The sequence below is a fragment of the Falco biarmicus genome, chromosome 1, assembly GCF_023638135.1.
Source record: "Falco biarmicus isolate bFalBia1 chromosome 1, bFalBia1.pri, whole genome shotgun sequence".
In the NCBI taxonomy this organism is placed as follows: domain Eukaryota; kingdom Metazoa; phylum Chordata; class Aves; order Falconiformes; family Falconidae; genus Falco; species Falco biarmicus.
The window spans coordinates 4271626-4295997 of NC_079288.1; the positions used below are offsets into that span (position 1 = coordinate 4271626).

Consider the following 24372-nt stretch of genomic DNA (forward strand, 5'->3'; position numbering starts at 1 on the left):
GTGGTTTCACGTACGTTCCGTGGAGTTACGCAGAACGCTGCTAGTGACGCTTGACGTTCCAGGTCGCTGAAACTCTTCTGCCTTCTGTCCACAGCTTTAACCGAATAGACATTCCTCCTTACGAGAGCTACGACAAGCTATACGAGAAGCTGCTAACTGCCATTGAAGAAACGTGCGGGTTTGCCGTGGAATGACCCTTCCCAGGCTTACCTGAGACTCTATTTATACTCCTGTCAGCCAGAAAGCCCTTCCCTCAGCCAAGACTCAAGAAATGCTTGAAATACAGGAAACTTTCCCTTTTCTACACTAGGACACTGGGAGGGAAAGGACAACTTTGGAATTTTATTTTATTATTTTTTTTTTTATTTCAAGAAAATAGGTTCTGTGGTTCCTGCCATAGGATCATTCAGCTGCTATTAAAAACTAATATCTTGAACATACAGAATGCTGACTTTTCCTACATTTCAACAGTTAAGCAGTATTCTATACTTAAAAGACTACTACTATTTTTGTAAAAGGTAATCTATTATATTTGCCTACCTGATTTCTATTCTCAGATACCAAGACACAACTTCAGCAGTCGGTACAAGTCATGTTTCAGCCTGTTTTAAATGTATGATACTGAACAGCATCTATACCTGCTATTTTTGGAAAAAATATTTTGGATTATTCTAACTTTGCATAAAATTGGCTGAAAGAATCATTAACCTTTTTAATTAAAGCCACTTACATGTTAACTGCATTTTCTTAGAATAAAACATTATATTCTGCAATGTAAATTCAACGTAAATGTTACCACAGGGGGCTTTTTTTATATTTTTCAAGCATGAATTACAAATACGATGTTTTGGGGTCCTATTTATATCACTTGTCAGATTCCTTAAACAAAATTTCTAGCGTGAGCGACACAGTACTGTGTGTGCTGCAGTACTTGTGTTAACATGTGGAATAGACCTTTTTTAATGAACAGTAGATGTTTTGATTTTTTTAAAACAGCATTTTTCTAAGAAGTCTGTCAAGAGTATTTTTTTGTTGCTTTTGACTTTAAACACTGCGTTTTTCAGCTTTTTAAGCGTGCTGATGAGGTGGTATTTGACAGCAGAAGCCCGTCAGCAGTTCGTTTCAGAACCCATCCTGTCCAGTCAACCAAAGTTTGTTTGAATGCAGCCAAATCACACTATATATTTGTCGATGCTAAAGATATATCAGGTAAAACATGTTGTAATCTTTGTCTAGCTGCTCATGACATGTGGGTTTAAGTTACAGCTAAGAAAAAATGGTGTATTGACTGAAATATGTGTAATGTGCTTTGAAAATGAGGTTTTAAAAGCACATAATTTATTGATTGTAGGGATGGAAGTAAGTATATATATGAATTATAACATGGGTTGATCTCTTCAAAGGGGAATAAAATGCACTACCAGTAGAGGGAACTGAACTTTTAAGTTAGTTTGGAAATTCTCAGTTAAGATCCATATGATCTGCTTGTGGTGTGTAGATAAATCAGTCTGCTTAAGAGGTGGTGGCATTCTCCTCTCAGCAGTGAGGCTATTTGGAATTAAGTAGCGGGTTTTTTCCAATCAGTGTTGTGGTTTTGTAACTTAGGTTACAATCAATCATCAAATCTGCACTATTTTTACACTGCCAATGAGAAGAAAGTCAAAAGGTATTAAAAATGCTAAAAAAATGGGATGTAAACAGCTGTTTCGTTTTTGCAGTGTAAGTCACACAGTGAACTAGCTAATTTTCTGTCTGTTCTATGGAGCTTGAACTTAATTTTGTTCTGCCAAATCTGACTGCCACAGTGAGTAAACTACTACTGGATGTTGTGTATTAGAATAGTGGGCAATGGACTACTTTTGTAGAATTGTGGTAAGAATCTGGTGAGCCAAATCTGCATGTTCATTTGATTTTTTTTTTTTTTTTTTTTTTTTTTTTTTTTTTGTACAGCTGTTGCTGGACGGTTTGTTCTAAGAGACTTGCTTCCCATTCTGGGCTGGCTGCAGAGATGAGGCTGCTTAGGGATGTAAACATAAAGCCAGGAATCTTGCTTTGACAGCCAGGTTTGAAATATATCAGACCGCTTTTTTTCCCTCCATTTCAAGGGAATATTGCACTCATGTCCCATGGCTGGTACTCTTCCCTAATTGATGGCTTTCAGGTGTAATTACCGGAGAAGCTACTGCTACAGCTGCCCAGGTTGCCTGGGGGAGCAGAGTAGGTTGTTGCCCAGTGTGTTTCTCACCCAGTATGCTGCGCTGTCGGGGACCAGTGCTTCAGACACTCCCACAGACCTCTCCTCCCCCCCTGCGAGTGCCGAGATAGGATGTGAAATGACGATTTACAGAGACAGGTTCTTTTGACCACTGTTCACAGGATAGCTACTCCAGTGTTGTAGAAGTTTGTTTAATTTTATATCGCCACCCCACCCTGCTCTTGCTCAGGCTAAGGCTGCAGCCTCCATGGGCATGAAAGATGGAAAATGCAGTTTGATCCAGCTGTTGGGAGGAGTCGGGAGTGTTAGGTGATTCCAGGGGGAAGGTGTGCTGCTGCTCCCCTCGCACCGGGCAGCTCCCCTCGGCACTACTTAAAGACTGGCTGTAGCGTGTGTCTCCTGACCACATCGATACCCGCCTCCCAGCAACCTTCTCCCTGTCAGCCTGCTGAGGCTGGTAAATGTATGGAATGCACAGTTACGGCCGCCCTTGTGTCGTCCTAAAAGCATTTTTGAGGAGGGAGGAGATGAGCTCTGCAGAATATAGACTCTAGATGGGCTGATAAATACCGTTCATTTTCACAACAGCCTTAGCAGTACATCTGTTTGTCCTACCAGACGTTTTGGTAGGGCATAGAGAATTTTAACTGCCACAGATCAATACTGTAAATTTAATAATTATAGGCAAAAGTAGACAAATCTATGTTTGACTTTCCATAGCTGACAGATGAGGATGAATATACCAAGTACTTCGAGTGCCTTTCTACCTTCGTAATGACTGAGAGCTTTAACTAGAGCACCTCATCACCTAGTCAGATGTTTATCTGAAAATGTTAAAAGGGTTGATTCCTTTTGCAAAATTTTGTTTCGAGATCATGTCAGCTACTTTCCCCTCAAAAAGGTGCTAAGCCTAATATTGCATTTTAACCTTGGACTTTCACCCCATGATTAATGTGAATATTTATTTCAATGTGTCCCTCTTACTGGGTTTTACTTTATCCAGTCTTTAGTTGTTTTAGAGAGATGTCACATTATGGTTTTATGCTGTTGCTTTTCATTATGAATGTTTAATTATGAACAGTGACTTTTGTAGATTTCAAATATACAGTACACGAGTTTCAGAGGATTTAATTTCTCGGTGTAAAGAGTTTTGTAATGGTGCTTTGTACAGTATGTATTCTAATTTTTTTGCACATAGTTTCAGTTTCCCTAAACTGATTTATTTGTACCAAATTTTTGTGTTGTACTAAAGTCCAGAGCACACAAGCCGTTTTTAAATTCTTGTTCTACAACACTACATCTGTATTGAACTTCTGGTGCGTTTAAAGTGGCTGCATTGATGGAAGTAAAAGCTTTGCTTCTATACCATAAGTATGCATCATACAGCTTAATGTAGCATGCTCCAATTGCTTCAGATTTTAAACAGCACCATATAGTTAACAGGTGCCATTTGTTGTACTTTACACTATGTAGTAGGTTTCTGGCTCTACCACATCCTCAGAGCTTTGTCTGTAGTTGTAAATTAGTTTATACAAGTGTAATTACTCCTCCACAAACTGACAGTTCTTAGTTTATCATTTCCATTGTATTTATTACAGAGTGTTTTAGCATTGGTATCATTGTATTTTCACCCAGCTGTTACATGAGCTTTAACAAAAAAAAAAAAAATCTGTATAAAATGGTTTTTAAGTACTTAATGTATGTACCCATGCAGAAGTTGAGCAATAAATTGTATGCTGTTTGCACTGTCACAGCATCAATGGTTTTAAAAGTTTTAAGTTTTTCTTAATTAAATATTTACTTTAAAATGTAACAATGGCATTTTTAAGTAACTCAGCTTTGTTCCAGGAGAAAATACTTAAAACTTGGTGTCTTTCTACACGCTGTTGCCTACAATAAGGATTGTGCTGACGTTCTAGTCAGACAAAAAAGGTCTTACTTTAGGCTTTCACGCAGTGGCGTACACGTGTCTTGGCAGGGACTCGGCGTTGGTGAACAGATGTCTCCTCTCAAAATTCAGCAAAGCTAAACCGTCTTAAGGGAAGAAAAAAGGTAAATAAATCTGGTAAATACTTGTTAAATTTGATCAACTTAGCTGGTAAATGTTGTCCCGTAGATACAGACTTTGTGTATTAGTCTGGCTCACAGCAACTGCCTGGAAATGGATTTTGAAGTCAGGGTTGCGGGTGTCTGGTTTGTGGAGGGGTTTTTTTGTTGCGTGTTGTTTAGGCTCGATTTTGGTTTTTTAAGTGCGGTATATCATGCTCTAACTGCTAGCTGATGTGTCTCATCTGTAAAGGCAGCATCTCCAGCTGCTGGGGGCTGCTTTTTCTGCTTCGCTGTTTTTGGTTTTTTTCTTCCCAATGCACAAGTCTGAATTCACTGAGTGTGGTACCAATTCTGTAAGAGACACCACCTCTCGGCAAGCTTTAAATACTGTGTATACAATACAATTCCAGTATTTTTATGTAAATTCTCACACGTGCCATTTTCAGGAAGAATTCTTCTACTAGAGCTTGTTCAAAATTATGCTTCAGTTTACCTTGGTACTGAGGAAGAACTATTTAAAATTTGCGGGTTTTTTTCAGGTAGAGGAGAATGTATCAGTAATGGGCTTCACTAAGCATCAGCTTGGTTTCATGTAATGTGTTCTCAGTTTAAGTATTCAGCTGCATCTGCATCTCGTAGGGCCTGTAACTCACGGCTGCTGAAACTTGAATTTTCTACTAAACGCTGTATTGTTTATAGCATGTGATGATTCTACAAAGATAGGTGTAGTGCCTCTTGTCAGCCGCCTAGAAGCAGACCTTACAACCTAAAGTAAGGTAAAAGCTGAATGTTAGAATTTGTATTTAGCTTCACACAGACAGAACCATAACTGATCTGCTTTTCCCTAAAAACCACCAAAAACCAAACCAGCCAACAGAGTACTATATACAAGTACCCCTGCAAAACAGTTGTCCAAATAATCTGCTTCGAAGAGCAAACCTCGCTGCTTCTCCCTTTGTATATGGCATTATGCAACTCCCTTCAGAAACAGCAACTGAAACAAAAGTGGGCTTGTTTACAGGTGGGTTGATGTAGTTTGGAAATGCTGTGTGGAACCTACAGCACATATACTGATTAGTATACCCCTGTTGGAAATAACGAGTAAAGCTGTCCACAGCTTGTAGCCCTTACAGAAGCTTGATTTTACTGCTTTTGAAATAGGAAATTATGAAAATTCTTCCACGTACTTTTCCCAATACACTTGTGGCACAGGAAGTAGCACGGCATATGTTCTGCCATTAACAAGCCAACACAGCATTGTGTAGAATAAGTAGCCCACCCTTGCTTAATCTATTTAAATGAGTGATTTTCACAACCGGTTTATTGCAGGCATTCCCTAATTTGTCCTTTCATAAGAACTCGAATCAGTGAAGTTCTTTTAAAGATCTTGTTCTTTTTGAGCATTCCAGTGTTTTAACAGACGAGTGTGGCAGTTCAGCTCCAGCAACAGCAGAACCAGCGCAGGCCTGAGCATTCAGCTCCTCCACTAAGGCGACTTTACCCTGCTTCCTCTGTGTGGAGCTCAACATTATCGCAGCCTTGCTAAGAAGGTAGAAAGAAGTTAAAAAAAAACTTTATTGGTGATCATAAAAGTGCTATAGAGCTCCCAGATACCAGCAACTACACCTCTGACGCGTCAAATTAACAGCCCTAATTATTCTAGCTAAAAACAGCCCACATCATCTTCCTGCTACAGCAGCTCTCAAAGATTCTTATCATCTTCACCAGAGAGAACTGGTGTGATATTCACTTTAAGTCTTACAAGAAACTACTTTTGCCGTACTGAAAGGAAGCCATCTGAAGTCTTGATTTCAGTCTGTCTGCTTCTAGTTCTTGAAAAAAGGTGTCGTCATCACTTTGCATTATTGCTGCTTGCAGTTGCTGTATTTCCTTTTCCATCCTTGATCTCAGTTCTCTTTTTGTTTTCTGCAGCATCTGAAGAAAATAGAGATGTTAACCACAGCATGTAAAAACAAAAGGCATAGATACAAAATTAAAAATCCTTACTTGTGCTTGTGCTTTCTCTCTGGTTTGGATTTCTTGGCGTTCCTGAGATAAAGCTTCTGCTAGCATGGAAAACTAAGCACAACACAGGTTTGAGTGGAACCAGTTACAGAAAGGGAAGATTTCTAGTGTGGAAAATGCTGGCTGCCTTTGATGCAGATTAAACTTTACCTGATCTTTGTAATAGTTCTCCATAGACTCCAGTTCATTTTGATGCTCTCTCCTTTGCTCAGCACGCTTCTCTTGAGCGTATGATCTCAGGTCCATCAGTCTTTGCTTCTGGATTTCTAAGCCTTCTTCAAATAAGTTTTTAAATATCTGCCAGCAATTAAAAAAAAAAAAAACCTGAAACTTTCAAGTATACATTTACGTTTCTCAGCTGTTCCATTTCCTGACAGAATGGTGATCACATGAAGATAGGTCCTTGCCCATGCCAAAAACACACCGTTATCTATCTAGTGATGGTGGCACAGATGCAGCCGAGCTCTATTTGTATTACTCATCGAGCAGAAATTCTGATCAAGGATTTATTATGTCAGTTTAGTCATATGACTAAAAAGGGGGCTAGAACAACAACAAATGTATATTACATTTTTTAAATCACTTCAGACAAGCTGACAGTGCAAGCCGGGGTCTTTGAACACGCACTGCGATGTACAGCCCACCCTGCATTCTGCTGTCTTAACTTCAGGACCTTCATTTCCAGCAGCAGGAAATCCAGCCTGTGCTCAGGCTTTCCATTTATACAAAAGAACGCTTTACCAGCTACAGTGCAGCTTAAGGCAAACAGTTCCCAAATCACTAGTAGTGGATTATGCACTGGACTGCAGGCTTTTATTTTAAAAGGTGAGAATTGTGTATCTGCTCTTGCAAAGTGTAATAACTCTACTTGCTTGTCTTAGCTCTGATGTCCAGCCCTAATTGGAGATCATATCTGTCGAAAAGTTCACTTTGTTTAACAAATACAACTGAGTAACAAAGCTCTCTTTTTGATCAAGTTTCCTTAACTGAAGATCTCGATTGTTTTCTTTGGATAGTAACTATAGGAACAAGTTCTTAATCCTACTGTTTCTGAAAACTCATTTCCCCAATTTCTCATGTTACCAGCCCTGTTTTTCCATACTGATAATTCACCCTTTCTCTTCTTCCCTTAACCCAATAAAGCATCCTTTCTTGTTTTACAGTCGTTTGCCCTAAACCGTAGCAGTGTTTCCAAAGAAGGAACCTTTTCCTCTGTGGCTTTGACTGACCAGCCAGTTCATCCTGGCTCCTGTGCTCGGTCCACTTAACTGGCTCTCTGTCTGCTTGTACCACTATTTGAACTACCCAGCTGTGGGTCCTCAGCGCTGGGGTCCACACAAGAAAGAATTCCGTACTTGCAGAGCAAGACGTTTTGTATTTACCCTTTCTTCCCGTGTCCTAGCCCGCATCATCTTGGCACGCAACTGAACCCGGTAATCTTCATAGTATTTCCTGGCTCGAGCAACTTGCTGGCGTTTCTCTCTCACTTTACTCTGAGCCCATTTCTGGCGGCAGATGCGTTGCTTGAATTCTTGCTAAATGGAGAACAGTAGCTGTAAGACCACCGAGCTTCCAATAGACACTGCTGCAGGCAAAGCTTTGTTAATGATCGCTAAATAAAGAGGGTCCTTTACTGAGGACCTTCTCCCTCCCCCAGCGTTACACTGCGTCTATGGTTTAAAGCTGTAGTTGCCACTAATTTAGCAAGAGGTGCCATCAAGAGCACTATGTAATTAAGGAGTCAGTATTGCCATGGTAGCTGGTGTTTTTACCAGCAACACCAGGAGCCTGAAGTTTCTCCTTGCATGTTCTTAGAATTTGTTTGCACTTCTGAAGCAACAGTGCAGTCTAAGAATAATATTCCATTCCCATGACCTCAGCAGCCACACAGCAAACAGATGACATGGCATTGGAGACCACAGCTACTCAAAAGGCATAAAACTGTCACAAGATAAAAAGCCACTTTCATGGACCAGGGAGTATGTGTTCTAGCTGGCTCAACATGAACTGTTTGTATTATGTAACAAATATCCTTCAAAGAACATACCAGTCTCTTGTTGTGGTCTTGATCTTTTTTAATAAGTGCAACGAGGAGCTCGTGCTTCTTCAGGGCTTGTTGAACCTGGAGGTTTAAAGAAAAGCTAATGACTTCCCGCATTCTGCAGGGCAGGCAGTTGTGTGTAGGAGTTTTAAGCATTGCTCCTCCGCTATGTTTTGGTTATGTTGAGAGTTACCATGCATAAGTTAATCAACTTTTGTATCTTATAATTAACTTTTAAGTAGCACTTGAAACTACAAACTGCTTTTTAACGAAAGAGTAGCAATGCTAGGCAGTACTAGGTAAACGAGTATAAAAAATGAACATGATGTTTGCGTGGCTGATGAAAAGCTGAACCCACGTGCCTAGGTACGTACGTCCCCATTTAACCAACCATGCTCAGATACCGCCTGTCCTTTCATATTGTGCTTTGGATGTGCACATACCCTACCTGTGCTGCGTATGAGGAACCAAGATGACCTCATTATTATTTTATTATACAATACAAGCCAATGCCTGCTAGCTGTCCTGTCAGAGGTACTGCTATCCCTGATGCTACTTTGAAGGTAAGAATAAGAAGGCTTACTTCATTTTGGAGGTGTGATCTAGTTCTGCCAGAAGCTGCCTTAAGTTGTTCAGTATGTGCAAGCTGCCGCTGCCACATTTTATTCATTGTATGGTGGGAAATATGCAGGTGGGGAAACTCTTCCAGTAGCTGAAATAGGAGGCCGTCATCTCTTACTTTCACTACAAGGTAAAGACAGATGTGAGCAATAAATTCTGGAGAATACATTTAGTGGTAAATTCTTCCAGACAATGTCAACCTAAGTTATGAAATATTTTAGATGAAGACTATCTAAAACTACCATGCTTTTGTTATGATGTCAAGATAAACCCAGCAGGATGTAACATCGCTCTGTCAGTATGGCAGCAGAGAAAGTAATCCCAAGGTTTTCTTGGGGTGATTTTCATTTTTTTCTGCTGAAGAATTGCTTTTATCGCTCTGGCATTGTTTTCCTACCAGCACCACATCTAGTTTAAGACAGGTGTCCCCTTCCTTCGTCATATGGTTCTCACCATCCCTAACCCACGATTTCTTTGTCTGTCTCTTTCCATCACTGGTTGCAGCATCTTAAACCAATGCTAATACAGCAGTAGTAATGACAGGTCCAGGTCGAGTAAACAAGTGTAAAACTAACTGATTTGCAGCCAGCTTACTCCCATTACATCTTTGATCCTTCTGGAAGGAAGATGATGGGGAGGTGAAACAAATGGGTGTTAACCAAGTATATGCCCTTTAAACACTGGGGAAAAAAAATAAGGCGGTGTACCTGAGCAACGTTCAGATATTCAGGGGATTATACCAGCATCTTTTAAATAATCGTGCACCATGCCGTTTACCAGAGCTGAGCCTGTGATTTGTATGTTGGTTGTTCTTGAAGCATCACTTGCCCAGCAAAACCAGTGGCAGCATTAACACCACAATGGCAGGGTCTTGAGAGGAGGATGGTTGCAACTGACAGATTCAACAACTGTATGTGGCTCAGCACCAGCCCACTTAAGCTAAAGACCCAAATTTAAATCTGATACATGCTCAGAAAAAGCAAAAAAAGAAAAAGAGAAAAGGGGGAAAAAACCCAAACCCAAACCAAAAATGACTGAGCTCAGACTATAGCAGAGCAAGCACAGGAGTAGCAGTAATGGAAACAAGCCTTGAAAATAGTCCAAGGGATTTTAAGGAAGTAGCAAATAGGTCACAGTTGTGATTGTGCATTGGTGGTTTACATTTACTTAAAACATTATATTCCCTAACAAAAATCCAGACATATAGAGGTCATAAGAAGGGGAAAATGCTACAGCTGACTGGTATATGTTGGATTGATGCCTTTATTCTTGGAGTTCAACACATGCTTTCAAAAGATGCCAGTTTTCCACCAAGTATAGTTTTGCAGTTCTTACTTGGAGCTGCTTTCTTTGGCTTCACAGTCCCTCGTTTTGGAATCCACTGGCTGTATTTGGGATTCCGAGGTGTGGTTTTTCTAGAATAAACTTTCACTGGCTGAGGCATTTTTGGAGGTTCTTTAAAGATGTTTTCTTTGTATTCTTGTTCCTTAGGAGCAGATGTAAAACAGATGGAGAACAGGTATGAGAAGGGAAAGACTGACAGATCACATAGTTTGGCTATCAGAACTTAAATGTCTTTGAAACTTTAGAATGAGAATTTGGACATACTGCATTGGATTCTCTAGAAGGCCAGAATTTACCAAATGCAGGTCAGGGTTCAAACAGAGGTTAAATCTCACTATTGCATAATGGCAGCTCTTTTGTAGCATGTAACGCTACTGCAGCAGCCTATGGACTGCTTCTGCAGAGGTGGGGAAGGGTCCAGGGCAGCCTGTATTGTGATGACATTGGTATGACAGAGCTTTTCAGCTTAGGTTCTTTGCTGTTCCAGTAGTATGTAAGAAAAATAGCAAAACCCCCTTTGCCACATGTATAACATTAGAGAGTCACTCTTGCACAAACCCAGCTATCAAGAGTAGTTAGACTATGACAATATTAAGCAGGCTGCTTGCAGTGTACGGCGGTTCCAACTTCATTAAGGTAGCTGTTGGGCTGCGTGTGTGAAGTGCCTGTCAGTGGAGAAATTTCAGCCAGTCTCTGGAAGCTATCTGCTTGCTCACTTGGCTTTAATTCTTTAAATCTGAGTGTCTTGAAGTTAACACTTCATGTGAAAAGTAGGGTGGTTGTTGCCCGTAAGAACAGGTATTATTCATCATACGTAAAAAGTGCTGATATTTCTAAAACTCCTTGTCTCTTGGTTCTACCTATCTCAGGAAAAGCTGTCCAGTTCACTGCTAAAGCAGCACATGGTGCTGTAACTATGACATTGGAAGTCAAGGAGGTTTTGTACCCAAAAGACATCCTCAGTGTCTGGACAGATCATGTAAACAAATTTAAAAAAACAACCAGTCAAAACACAACCAACAATCACCTCGGTGCATCATACCGTTTTCTTGGTAACTTCTCTGAGCTTGCTGAGTCTGAGCCTCTCCCTAGCTTCATAAATTCGTAGTTCATCTTCGTAAGCTTTAGTGACCATCTAGAAAATAAAAGTAAGAGGACTTTTCAGAGAAAATAATCAGCCTGTACAACCACCTCATTAACTTGTTTGGTGTGTGGGTCAAAGTAGCTTCTTCCACTTTGAACTCTCCTTTTTGTGAAATTTGGGGGTTAAGTCTTTTCCTCAGCAGTCTACAGATACAACAGTACACCACTATTAGAGTAGGCCAGATGCCCACAGTAAGTAAGAGCCTTTAGTTTTAATGCTGTTAGTAAGAATGACCAAGAGGTCTCTAACTTAGAAATTACCTTTGTTTTTCTTGTTCTTTCATCCCTTTCTTTTTGCAGCTGGCTGTGTATTTTCTTTATTTGGCCTGTTCTGTTACTACAAAGTTTATCTTCCAACTCTAAAGACAGTTGATGCTGAGATGAGGGGGAGGATGGAGAAAGGGATCGTGGCCTGCTGGGGTGCCTTAGACGTGATGTGTCTGTAAGGAAAGGCGATTCACTGAGTATCTAACTTGAAAGAAACAAATCCTCCAGCCAAACGTAAGGGGAAAAAAGCATACACCCCCTGCAAAACCTATAGAGTCAAACCTTCCCAAGGCATAAGAGTCAGCAAGTTTAGCACAAATTAAGTGATAAAACGTGAAAAGCCTTTGCCTTTAGAACTATCCCTGGCCTGAATCACAAATGTTTGGCCTTGTATAACAGCAAGGAGATATTAAAGATGGGAAAGAAAAAAGCAACAAATACAACTGAAAGTAGCTCAAGATGAGAGACTGTCTATACACCGGGTCACACACAGCTCCGTCTTGCAATATAATGATGTGGATTAGATCAAGCTATATGACAGTTTTATAGCCTGGTGTACATACAGGGTGGTTATTTAATCATATTGCCACCAACACACGTATACATGCTACGCTGGGCACAGCAGAACCTGCAGTGTATTGTGAATAGGCTCTGATTCCAGAATCACAGTCCCGTCAGTGAGCGTGTTCTGGCCCTCCCCCCACGTTCTGTACACGTCCTACCGCAGCTGTGTTTGCCTTGTATTTTTAGTGAACCTTGTATTTTTAGTGAAGTTTAACCATAGCTATTTAAGCGTTAAATGGGAACTTAACTGCAATTCTGCTACTGTTGCTCAGGTTTGGATCTAAACCAAGATAAAAGTGAACTAACAATACAAAACTTACACTGAACCACTTACAGTGTGAGTTACTGTCAGCTTTACATGAGAAGTTGTTTTTTATATGTATTCCTTTCCATCCTAATACTGAACTGGCATACGAATTGTTACCTCGTTCAGCTTTCCTTTGGCGATAATCCATGACACTGTCGCTGTGCTGAGACAGGTTGTCTTCATTTGTCAAGTCCTCTTCTCTGGTGTGCCCACCCAAAGCTTGCTTTAGCATCTGTTGGATGAGGGGGTTGTGTCAGGTTCACTAGTTCAAAATTTAGAACTGTCTAAAGTCAGGTGTTAGTTGCAGATTTCTTTTTCATCAACATCAAATTTATATTTGTGTTCTCTCCACTATCATTACTAAGACTAGATTGTTCAAATACAACGATGAATACATTTCACTTACCAAATCTAGTTCGTTTAACCTGTGAGAGAGTTTTTCTGACACTTGATGAAGCTCTTGCTCGGATAGCTTTTCCTTTGTTCTTCTGTGGGACAGAGACTCTTCAAGTGAATCCATAGTAGAATTTTCGTATCTGCTAAAACAGAACACACACATACTTAATTTCTGTTCTAAAACCTGGAAAATAAGCATTACCTTGTACAATTCCAGTTCACTTCTTGTGTGAGCACATTTTTATAGAATTAAATGGAAGCTGAATGTGTAAACGTCTATAACTATATTTAAGAAAAAGCATGTTTGTCAGGAGAAACAGGAAATCTTTCTGTTAAAATTATTCTTTCACTCTCATGCAGCCCAAGGAGGAAGAGATCTTATTTTAAAAGGGGGAGCTGGGGGCCATGTATATGAAAGTGCTAGCTTGGCTCAGTACCAAAAAACCTGAACTTGCCTTTTCTTTCCAGGCAGATATCTAGATTCAGGTCTTGGAGTTTGTGTTACTTGTTCAGCACTTCGTGAGAATTTTTGATGCAAAGAAGAAGCAGATGTAGAAGTCTCATATACCTGAGGAACCTTGGAAAACAATTAGGAGTAAATTAGATTAATTAAGATCTTCACAGTAAAGTTCAGAAATACTATAGATCACGTGAGTAGAGATATCCTACAACAGATTTTATAGGAGAACCATCTCAAACTATATGATTTTATTTATATATAAACAGTCATGTTTCCAGGTCCTTTACTGAAGGTGGTGTGCTGTAGAGAATGAGATGTTTAAAGAAATAGATTATCAAAAATACAGAAGATCAAGAATCATAGCTAAACCACTGAAGCAGAAGAACAGGGTCTAGTTTAAGTTGTATGGAGTATTCCTACGTACTACCTCTTTAGCCTGGGACTAATGCTTAGTACTGAGAATAAGCTAAACCTCACTGAGTATAGACTAAGCTACAATTCACAGCAAGCTAAAAGAAAAAAAAAAAGTATCTCTTTGTGCCATTTAGTTACACTGATTTAGTGCTGCCCGCTAACTTACCTGTTTGAACTGGAGTAATCTGGGTTGCCATGCATATACTTGCAAATACACCAATGGAAAAATGAGTTTTAAACAGAGACAATGTTTTAAACAGACAGGGCAGAAAGGCTGTTGAAACTACTGGAACAAATGAAGTCTGTGAGTACCTCTTGTGGTTGCAGAAGGCAAAAAAGTTTTCTAGAGCAAGAAACTTCCTATACAGATACATTTCTACAAGCACAGAATGGCATCTGCTGATCAATTTGTGGGTTTTGCGTTATTCAGTTTTTGAAAAGCAAAGGACAATGCAAGGAAATAAAATGAAATAATATAGCCAGGCAGTTCAGTGATGTTTAGGAAGGCAGCGAAATCTGATTTTTACTGGAGTCTGAACAACCCCAGAAAACCAAAGTTCTTACTAATTTAGAATTCTGTTACACCTCAGAGAAAGGACAAGACTGCACTTTTGTGTTTTATACACCTTTGATTAAAACCAAGATAACCAATAACTGGTTGGTTGTGATAAATCAGAACTCTATAGGTACTGGCACTTACACATCTTGAAGCAAACACCTCCCAAAAGAACTGATGTGACTCAGACACCGACTATGTAAAGTTTGTAACAACGTTGCAGCACTGATTGTATATTGAAGAAAGCAAGCCAAAAGCAGGTTAGAAAAAGCCCAGAAGTGCCACAAGGTATCACGAAAATTAAGCAGAAATCCAAAAATATTGACTGAACGTCCACAAATAAGGTAAAGATGCAACATGTACCTTTGCCACACTGTCCTCGGCGGCATTTGATACCACCTCATCTCCCACCGCAGAAGCAAACAGGTAAGTGTTAGGTGATGGCACAGGCTGCACTGCACCTGCTACTGCAGGGAACAAGTTAAAAAAAAAAAAGTGTGATCTGCGGCCTCTGGATCCAAATTTGAAGAGAACAGGATGACAAAGCAACTGTGGTTACACAGTTGTGACATTTGTTTTGGTAATTTTTCAAGTTTTCAATGTGCAGTGTATGGGAGTGCTATGGAAACTAGAAAGGTAAGCAGTGTTTCCCAGGCAACAGAAAATTAGTACTGAAAACTGGCTTCTAAACCTTTTCTACAACAGCAGTTAAGGGCTTATTCCTAGAGTTGAAACTGGCTTGTTTGGACCATCTTTCTCTGCTCAGAATAAGTTCAGCCATGGGAGTTACCTGATAGAAGATACTTCAGTAGTACAGGCCCATCTTAACGGGATTAACTAACAGAGTTGAACTGGGGACACAGATTATTTTTTTCCAGCACAGTAAACAGCTTACAAGTAACCTATTTTTGTTTCTCTATAAAACAGAGATAGAAATACGATCTTGTGGCTTAAAAAATGCACTAGTAGTTTCAAAACCATGTTTCTAGCAGTGCCAATAAAAATAAATGCAACATTTGACTCTTAAGAGCTACCCTATAGTAAGCGAAATTCTCTCACCAAGGATCTTCCTTGATAGAGGAAGACTACCAGAAACATCTTCAGATTTTTCTTTAACTGACTTTTCAAGCTGAAATAAAAAGCAACACGTTTTCTATAAATTCACAGGAGAGTGTTGAAAGAAAGGTCACACGTTAGGTTTGTCTGCATATGGAAATCGGTGCTGATTTTATAGATAAATACACTATAATTATTTTATTTACAATACTGTAAACTGTGCAGTTACATTGATTATGGAGATGTGTATGTATATGTGTATAAGATAAACACACCCTTCAAATTTACAACCTCTCTGGACTCTGTGAAGAGTGAATCCACAGTCCTAAATTCTTTGAACTGTGAAATCTGACACATTCCGAAGTGTTCTTCAGAGACCATTTACACCATTCTGTAAGTATACTCTAGAAGGTTGTAAAGGGAAAGCAGTATTGATTACTGGGGGGAAAAAAAAAAAAATTTAAAATAAAAATCAAAGGATAGGTTTTTGCTCACAGTAGGTGTTTTCCCCTCTTGACTGTTCGCCGAAGCTGCTGACTCACTGTCTGAACGGTGATAATTTCTCCATCCAGGATAATAAGGCCTAGCTTCCAAAGGCTGAAATGGTGGTAGCAGAGGAATAGCTTGCTGTAGAGGCTCCCCAAGTTTTGTAGCACTGGCACTCAAACTCTCTTTTTGAGGTTCAGTAGTATGAACAGACTCCAATGACCCTGAAAAGATAAATACCAAAAACTTGGAAGTTTAGAGTGTTATCTGTGAAAGCAAAATGTTTCGGTTTGTATATTGCCCACACATATTAAAGGCAAGTATCTAAATACCTAAATGTTAGCCACCATCTTTGTTGGATTGCACAGAACAGTCCTGTAACATTTTTATGCCTTACAATCTTATTGTTCGGTTTACAGAGGTACATGCTGCAGCCCCTCCCTCCCTCCTTTTCTAGGAGAACCCAGTTTTTCGTGACTGTATGTATGTATGTACATACTGCTTTCATACCGCCCGGGTGCAGCTATGTGCATACACAGTAAAAGCCTTTCGATTTGCTGTTCTTTTCGGCAGAGTCAGTTCAGCTACACGTGCTGGGGAATCCTGTTCATATGCAGGAATTCTAAGCAGCAGCAGAGGCCAGGGACAGTCTGCGAAGATGGCTGCCACCTGTCAGAACGATTCACCCAATACACAATCTAGCCATAACTGTCCTTAAGAACAGGATGAAAGCTCCCTCCAGCACATGGTTTTCAACGCTAGGATCTTCCGCAAGGCCTTTTTACTTTTAGTGTTTTGCTTACTGAACGACAAAAGGAAAAAAACCTAGCTGCAGCTGAATCCTAGCTAAGCAGAAACACCCCAGATAATGAAGTCTGCATACTCTGGGACACCAATTTCTGAAAAGGATTTATTTATTTCAAATCATGCAGGACTAAGGGTCTCCTGTACACCACTTTAGTCCCCTACACCCCTTTGTTAAAATCAGGTAGATTAGCTATCAGAACTAACACTCACCATCTTCCTTTTCCTTTACAATGTCCCTTTCAGTTTCAGAAAAGTGCCTAGGTAATGCTGCAATAGCCCCTGAGTTTTTAGATTCCTGCACCCCGTTGTCCTCTTCTGCTGGTAAGAATTCAGGAAACTGGAATTCTAGAAGTGGTGTTTGAAAAAGATTACATTAGGAACCGTAAAGCATCCTGCTACAAACTGTTTTAGATGGACAACTTTCATGTCTGGTATGTTAATAACTTGGTGTTAGCAATCCGTACTATGATCAAAATAAGTCCGTTAAATTCTTACTTGTAATTCTATTCAATGAAAATGTCATAATTCATAATAGTTATTTATGCCTCTAATTGGAAAGACTAATCACCAATGAGAATAAGAATATTCTTACAGGAAATAGGAATGGACTCCATTTAAGTAGTATGCACATTACTTGTTCCAGAGCCACCCGTAACGTTTAAGTGGCCCACACTCCTAACAAGTATTTAAGAATGAACTTGCTAGTCCTTTTACAGTCTTAAGTAATACGTTTTACACTGGGGTAAGTGAAATACATTAAAAGCTTCCAAATTCTCTTATGCTAACTGACCAAAATAAAACGCTTTCCTAGGGAGAACTGAATTAGAACCTGAACAGCAAACCTTTGAATAAAGTCATGAAAAACTGCAGTACTTCAAGAAGAAATACTTAAAGAAAAACTGGAATACTTTGAGAAGAGATCTTCATCAAGATCAGCTACAGGTACATTTGCTTATTGTGGGCTGCGTTTTTTGGGGTGTGTAAGGTTTTTGGTAAAGTAAGAGTTTAAGACCAAGTATTTGCCTGAATTAAGTAACTTTAAAAAAGAAACAACAACAAAAAAGCCTAGAAACGTTATTACAGAGTAATCTTAAAAGTTTTTTTCACCCAAACTCACCTTCCTTTCTCTTGGAAAATGAATGAGCAGTATCTCCAAGTCTAATTAATTCACTGGTAGATTCTGATCCATCTGTATCACAAGATGGAACAAAAAATTCTGACTGGGACCTAAGAGGAACATAAAGCCACGAAATAAATATTTAAGTGTCCTGGCCCCTTCGGCCCGCAAGATGGGGCTGCAGAAGAACGGCAGCTCCGCCTGCTCCAGGCAGCTGGCTGTTACAGGGCAGGGCAGAGGGGACCAGCTTCTACAGAACAAACCAAGACAGAAGTCGTGATGCTAAGCCAAATGCAGTTTAACGAAAATTCAGTAATCTAAAACTGAGACCATGTTTTCAACTTGTTTCGTTCCACATGTGAAGTAAACTTAAGGGAAACAAAATGCTGTCAGCAATCTTCAAAGAAGTTCTGGATCTAATTTTAGCCCTCTCGCTGCCCAACTAAAGGAGAAAGTTACCTCACATTCCATTTGACATACGTCATCAGTACGTTTCCTACTGGCATACTATTAAAAACCTGCCAGTTTCTCTACAGATACACAAAAATATAGAAAAGATAGTAAAGATAGTCAATCACTATATCAATGCAAATGTTCAGAATTGTTCTTACCCTTCAACTGATGAGAATATTGAGGGTTGCATAAGTGGATCAGTGTTGCTTTCTGGCTGCTCTTGAGATGCAATTTGAATTTCATTATTGGACAGCACATTTGCCTCATCTGTTAGTAATCAAGAGGCAGTTATTTTCAGGAAAATTACTTCTACCTATTAACTAACAGGTATTATTGCCACTATCATCAAAACAGTGTAAGCATAATAAAACAATGATGATATCTAAAACGGTGACATGTAATGCCCCGCTTCAGCAGGGGGGGACGTGGGGGGCAACTGTTACAGTAAGTTTTGCCAAGTGATAAAACTATGATATACCCTATCATTTCAATTCTAAATAACCCATTCTTCTTCAAAAGAATTAAATTCTGTACTTACAGCTAGAGAATTAGAGCCACTAATACCAGTACAGGCAGTGAAAATTGCTACTATTTCTCCTTCTGTCATTCACCGTGACACGAGGCAATTGTCTCAGCCACCAGCTGCTCTCTCCTTTACTCACAGGGTACAACAGCTGGCAATGACAGTTCTTGCCAGCTTTAAGACAGGAAGATCAGTACTCAGTCTGCAGTAATGATGATGCCTCTGGAGGGCTGAGTAGCTTCTCTTCCCCTGTTTAGCATTCTCTTCAAAATAGCCCCTGCTATGGATCTGCTCCCAAGACCCACTTCACAGGAAAGCTTAAGTCATCCCCCTGTTTGCGTCCTAATAATTAAAAGGGATGTCTGCTCCTCGTTCCAATTAAAGTCAATGTTTCCCTCCCTGAATCCTAACCATGAATCATTTGACTTACAAGCTGAAAAGCAACATACCAAGAGAGGATTAATTGTCTGGAGTAAGTTTCTGTCACAAGAATGAAGCAGAAAACTTATTTTCACCAAAACTTGTTAAAAGGCAAGAACTGGAGAACATTATCTGTCTATTGTATCATTATTGTTTATGAAAGTAAGGAATGTAATCAGTTTGGCTACTGAAATTTCCTCCCCCCATAGTCAGTTTCAGTCTTTCTCCTCTGCATTGTCAAGGTTATAAACAAGGCAAACACACCAAATAATCTTTGCTACATTGGAAACAGTTCGGGTATCTCAAAACAAGGTTTCACGAAGCCTACATCTTCGATGGATGTCATTCCCTGTAGCTGTTACTGAGGAGAACAGCAAAGAAACAATTTTTATCTATTGTGGAAGCCGTTTTCCATCCATGAATACAAAGAACAATGGTCACGAGAACCTAAGCCCTCAGCAAGCTAACTTGATAGCAGACAAACAGAAAAACCAAGCTGTCCATAACAGAGCAGTAGCAGAACATAGTATCTTAAACCAGGGCATCTGTCTACTCACCTCCATTCTGAGAAGAAGATTCACTGACTTCTTCTGTAAGATACTCTAACAAACCATCAAATATTTCAAGGAGGTTTCTGATAGATTCCCTTTCTCCTTTCACAATGTTCTCACCTTAAGAGAAGGTACTGCCACATATTAATAACTAGTACGTCACAGAAGATAAATTTTCAAAAGCACAAGTTTCCTGGAGAAGACTGCTTGGAAATTCTTGTGAAGGTGTCAGCTCAGAAGACAACTGGTCACTCTATGGTTACATACATAAGCTTAAGGCATCTTAAAGGTTTCCTAAAGTTGCATATTTTCAGTTCTACTAAGTTTATTGATGCTGTACCTGCTTCCACACGAAAAAAAACCCCACAGAACAGGGCTGTGTTCTGGGATAATTGGTATTTAATATTTTCTTATACATACCAGCTACAGCATGAACCAAGTTGATGGACTGGCAGGCAGGATTACAAACACCAGCCATACTGTACAGGTATTAGAAAGGGCTACTCCATATCAAACCAGCAGTTTTCATTCTTTGCAGTCTCTGTTATGTGAGACCTTACATATGAATACTCATATTATCTGTGTACAAAGGATACTCAGCACATGGTTCAAGTCTTTACTCACAAACTTTTTAAAATTCAGTAACAAGTTTGAAATTAAAGGCTCATGTTTTAAAACGCAGTCTCCAAGCTTTAACTGTATACAGAAAAACACTGAGCCAGTAACAGATTTCAGGTAACGCGTTAGCAGATGAGTGAAGTATGATTGATTGTTAACTTTAACATTTCTTACAGGTCTATGTTGTACAAGATGGCTCTTATTTATTCTCTGCATGCTGTTTAAATTTAATAACCTGATGACCAAGGCAAGGGTTCAGTGTTTTGATGACATTCGCTACAGGGAAAAACCTTTCATGTAAGTACAAAAGTATGCTTTATAACATGTGGTTCTTATAAAATGTTCAAATTAAAGCACACAGATATTCAGCTGGTGTTTTTTCTACATTAAAATGAGTACTTACCAGTGATGTGCGACAAGCTGACCTGCAAATAGTCCAGTGCCAGGGAATCTATTACTGCTTGTACATTATGGGCATCATCCTCTTGGCTTCTAGGAGCAGCTATGAAATCTATTCAAAATAAATAACAGACTTTAGGCTACCTTAATGGATAGCTTATTGCATATGCTTTAACTACTTTAACCTTCACTTACAAGTTAGCATTTTTTTCAATACCTTGTGTACTTGGTGAAAAGCCCCAATATTATATGGTCATATGAAATCTTTTATAAGTACTGAATACAAACATAGAACACCCCCTGGAAGATGTGAGGATTTTATCAGCTGAAGTATTCTATTCAAGAATAGAGACTACTAAGTATTTTTCCTCCTTCACTCCCAGCGCACACATCTAGTTCAGATTGTCAAATTGGAATTGAACCTTTGTATTAAGGTCTCTTCTTTCCCTGTCAGAGACTAGCTGTACTGCAACTTATTCTACTTAATTGGGAGTAACATTATTTTTAGTTCTGGGCTTATATTTAACAGGACTTCTACCTCCAATAGCTCAGCACTATTAAAATCTTCTGCAAGTAGGAGTCTTGACACTTCCCACATGCAATAGTTCACCATAAAGCAAACAAATAATCGTATAGCCGTTGCTTAATTATTGTCACTGAAGTCACATGGAGTTGGATTAAACCAGAGTTAAATCACAGTTTAGCTCTCAACAGACTTTAAGTATTAAGCATTTTATAAGAACATGATTCACTATTAACACTTTTTTAAGATAGATGAGTCAATTCACACCCTTAAAAGGTATCGTGCCTATGGATGGCATTCAAGGCCTAATTTACAATAACAAACTTTTTGCTGTAGCTGTACTAGTGAACTCCCCTCATAGCTGCCATGCATACCAGTCAAAAAAAACAACAGCCAATACTACTTGAATCTTTTTAAAGAATGACAGTCTTTTGTGTTTGTCTTTGGAAGGACACAAATACTTTTAAAACCTTACATCTGTAATAAGTTTTGTAAACTTAGTTTGTTCATTACAAAATATGCAGAAACAAACCAACAAAAAACATGTTTAGAAGTTATCGTTCCCACCTGGTACTTTTTCTCCTAAGATCGACTCATAAAGACGAACAAACACATCGGCACCACATTCTGAGAGATGCTTTATGTGCTGGTTTATGTGGCAGCTCCTTAAAAGATCATTGGCAACATCAATCCAATCTATTAAAAAGTAAACCATATTAATGTCAGAACTGAGAGACACAGAAATAAAGACAGGGTTAGTTACAGTAAAAGATGGAATCCGTTCAAGTGTCTTTGACTCCTCCATAGGTGATCAATCCCAGTCATGCTACCCCAATCATCCAAAACACTGAACATGTATGATTTCTGCTCCATGCCCTTTACTTCAGGTAGAATCACAGAATTGTTTAGGTTGGAAAAGACCTTTAAGATCATTGAGTCCAACCATAAACATAACACTGCCAAGTCCCACTAAACCATGTCCATAAGCACCACATCTACACATCTTTTAAATACCCCCAGGGGCAGCGACTCCACCCTTCCAGTGAAGAAATTTTTCCTCATACCCAATCTAAGCCTCCCCTGGTGCAACTTGAGGCCATTTCCTCTCATCCCATCACTTGTTACTTGGGAAGAGAGACTGACACCTCACTACAACCTCCTTTCAGATGGAAACACAGAGTAAGGGATGATACAGCCATGATCTTATTCAAGAACACAGTCCTAGCACAACTGGATTTGAGAGCTGAAGGGTACTAAGTACCACAGGCTAGAGAGATTCCTTTTTTTTCTTCCACATAATTAAAGGCAAATTTTGGTCTGGCTGCACAGCCAGGAATTCCAAACCTTGAAGGACTTAAAGCTTTCATACATCTTTTATGAAGAATCAGAAGGGACATATACTTTTTTGAAAAACATGCTTCTTTTGAAAAACTAGCTTCTCTAATACTCTTAGGCAGTGTCAACACTGCTAATAAAGGTATTCTTCATGGCAGCTAAATTCAAGGGCTAGTTTTATTAGTTTGCTGTTTTGGAGTTACAGGAATATGGCGCTGGTCCCACCAACTTCAAGCTATGTTAAGCACGATGAGATGTGTGTGCATAAAGAGCCTGATTTTTCCAAAACCTTGAGTCCTGCATTCAAAGTGCTTTGAAGTACATGGATGCTTTACAGCCCTCCTTGTCACCCAATTCAAATATCAGCTCGGAAGAACAGATGTCATCTGTTAGTCTGAGATCTCTTCAGGTTGGATTTTCCCACTACATGTTGCTTTTGCAAACAGAACAGTTTTTTTAACAAGTACTATCAACAATTTTAAATTACTAGAGAAGGGATAAGTCATCTTTGGAAGGAAAAAAATATACAAACATTATTGCAGAAACCAATTTGTACGCTTTTTCCTCTTCTGTGTGCAGGGAGTATTACTTTTCCATCACTTTTCACTGAGTTCCAGAAATTGCTTAACTTAATACTTTAATAATTTCAAGACGTATGAAAGGTTTAAGTAGCATCGCCTACATTTCATTTCAGGCTGATATGCCTTAGAAAACTTCAGTTAAATATAGAATGGTTTGGGTTGGAGGGGATGTTATAGATGACCTGGTTCCAGCCCCCCTGCGACAGGGACACCTCCCAGTAGCCCAGGTGGCTCCAAGCCCCCTCCAGCCTGGCCTGGGACACTGCCAGGGATGGGGCACCCAGTGTCAGTGTCCTGCTACCCTCCAGCTTTATCAGTTTAAAAGTGTCACCGGAGGGGGGAGGGTAACATAAAGAGCTTAAGCCACAACACAAGAAAAAAAGCTTTAAGGAAAAGCACGTCTGGATAAAGTGAGCTGTGTTAGCAATACGAGCAGCATGCGGGTGGTAAGGTGGAGAGGGAAGAAAACGCAGCTGCACCCTGTCTCCCCCACCCCTGCAGGGCAGAGGGCTGGCTGCTCCTCTGGGGCTGGCACCCACCCCGCCGCAAGGCCCCGCGGGGTGGCAGGGACACGCCATAGCCCAGCCGCAGCGCCGAGCAGGGCACGGCAAGCGTGGGGAGAGGGGCCCAGGGACGGGCGACCTCTTCACTTCACTTCACGGCCCGGCCCCTCACGGCGGCGGCCGCCCCTACCTCTCTCCTCAGCGCTGCCCATGGCGCGGTGCCTCACGCACCAACGGACGGCGGACGCGGCCCCCCGGGGAATTTAAACAGCCCCCCTCGGCGTCCTCCGCGCTGATTGGGCAGGCTGCGCGGAAGGGGCGGGGTTTCCCCGCGCAGCGCTGCCGTCGCGGGCCGTGGAAGGACTGGTCGTCATGGAAACGGTGGGAGGGGGCGCCTGTGCCTGGGGCCACGCCGCAGAGCGGGTCATGCGGCCTCCCCCTCCCGCGCTGCAGTACGCGCCACTGTCACGTGACGGGGGTCGTCCCCCCCCGACCAGCTCCCCTCAGGCGCCCCGGCGGGCCCGGCCGCCGCCCCCTCCCGCTCCCCCGGCCCTGGGGGCGGCTGGCGGTGCAAAATGGCGGCGCGGTGACGTCCCGG

The 24372-nt window shown here is 40.4% G+C and overlaps 2 protein-coding genes across 7 annotated transcripts in view; one reads left to right on the plus strand and one right to left on the minus strand.

Annotated features, from left to right (window-relative positions):
* SMURF2 (SMAD specific E3 ubiquitin protein ligase 2) overlaps nt 1-3975 on the plus strand; it is a 66537-nt gene extending 62562 nt beyond the window's left edge. For both annotated transcript variants that reach the window (XM_056327371.1, XM_056327379.1), the window contains one exon: nt 95-3975. In XM_056327371.1, coding sequence (XP_056183346.1) covers nt 95-194 — 100 coding nt within the window. In that variant the 3' untranslated portion in view covers nt 195-3975. The remainder of the gene's footprint in view (nt 1-94) is intronic.
* Nucleotides 3976-5567: 1592 nt separating this feature from the next.
* Nucleotides 5568-24372, minus strand: CEP95 (centrosomal protein 95). 5 transcript variants are annotated; one of them, XM_056327337.1, is made up of 22 exons: nt 23965-24372; nt 21923-22051; nt 20837-20944; nt 19822-19935; nt 18480-18588; nt 17869-17978; nt 16962-17096; nt 15954-16168; nt 15462-15531; nt 14766-14866; nt 13428-13549; nt 12983-13115; nt 12694-12808; nt 11700-11878; nt 11338-11430; nt 10287-10437; nt 8914-9074; nt 8337-8411; nt 7672-7824; nt 6440-6586; nt 6272-6343; nt 5568-6199 (listed from the first exon to the last, which is right to left on the minus strand). In XM_056327337.1, the coding sequence occupies exons 1-22, from the start codon at nt 23984-23986 to the stop codon at nt 6023-6025; spliced, it is 2691 nt and encodes an 896-aa protein (XP_056183312.1). In that variant the 5' UTR covers nt 23987-24372; the 3' UTR covers nt 5568-6022. The 5 variants fall into 5 exon arrangements, with proteins under 5 accessions (XP_056183312.1, XP_056183294.1, XP_056183302.1 ...); XM_056327319.1 differs by having other exon boundaries at nt 14766-14869; XM_056327327.1 differs by having other exon boundaries at nt 12983-13112; nt 14766-14869; nt 23965-24370.

What these genes read in the sequence shown, in the direction of transcription:
- CEP95 (XM_056327319.1), bottom strand. Translation starts at nt 23,986, where the DNA reads ATGGGCAGCGCTGAGGAGAGAG. An exon ending in GGGCAGCGCTGAGGAGAGAG is followed by an intron (nt 22,052 to 23,964) that starts GTAGGGGCGGCC and finishes ACTTTTTAATAG; the next exon opens with ATTGGATTGATGTTGCCAAT. An exon ending in CAGCTTGTCGCACATCACTG is followed by an intron (nt 19,936 to 20,836) that starts GTAAGTACTCAT and finishes CCTTCTCTTAAG; the next exon opens with GTGAGAACATTGTGAAAGGA.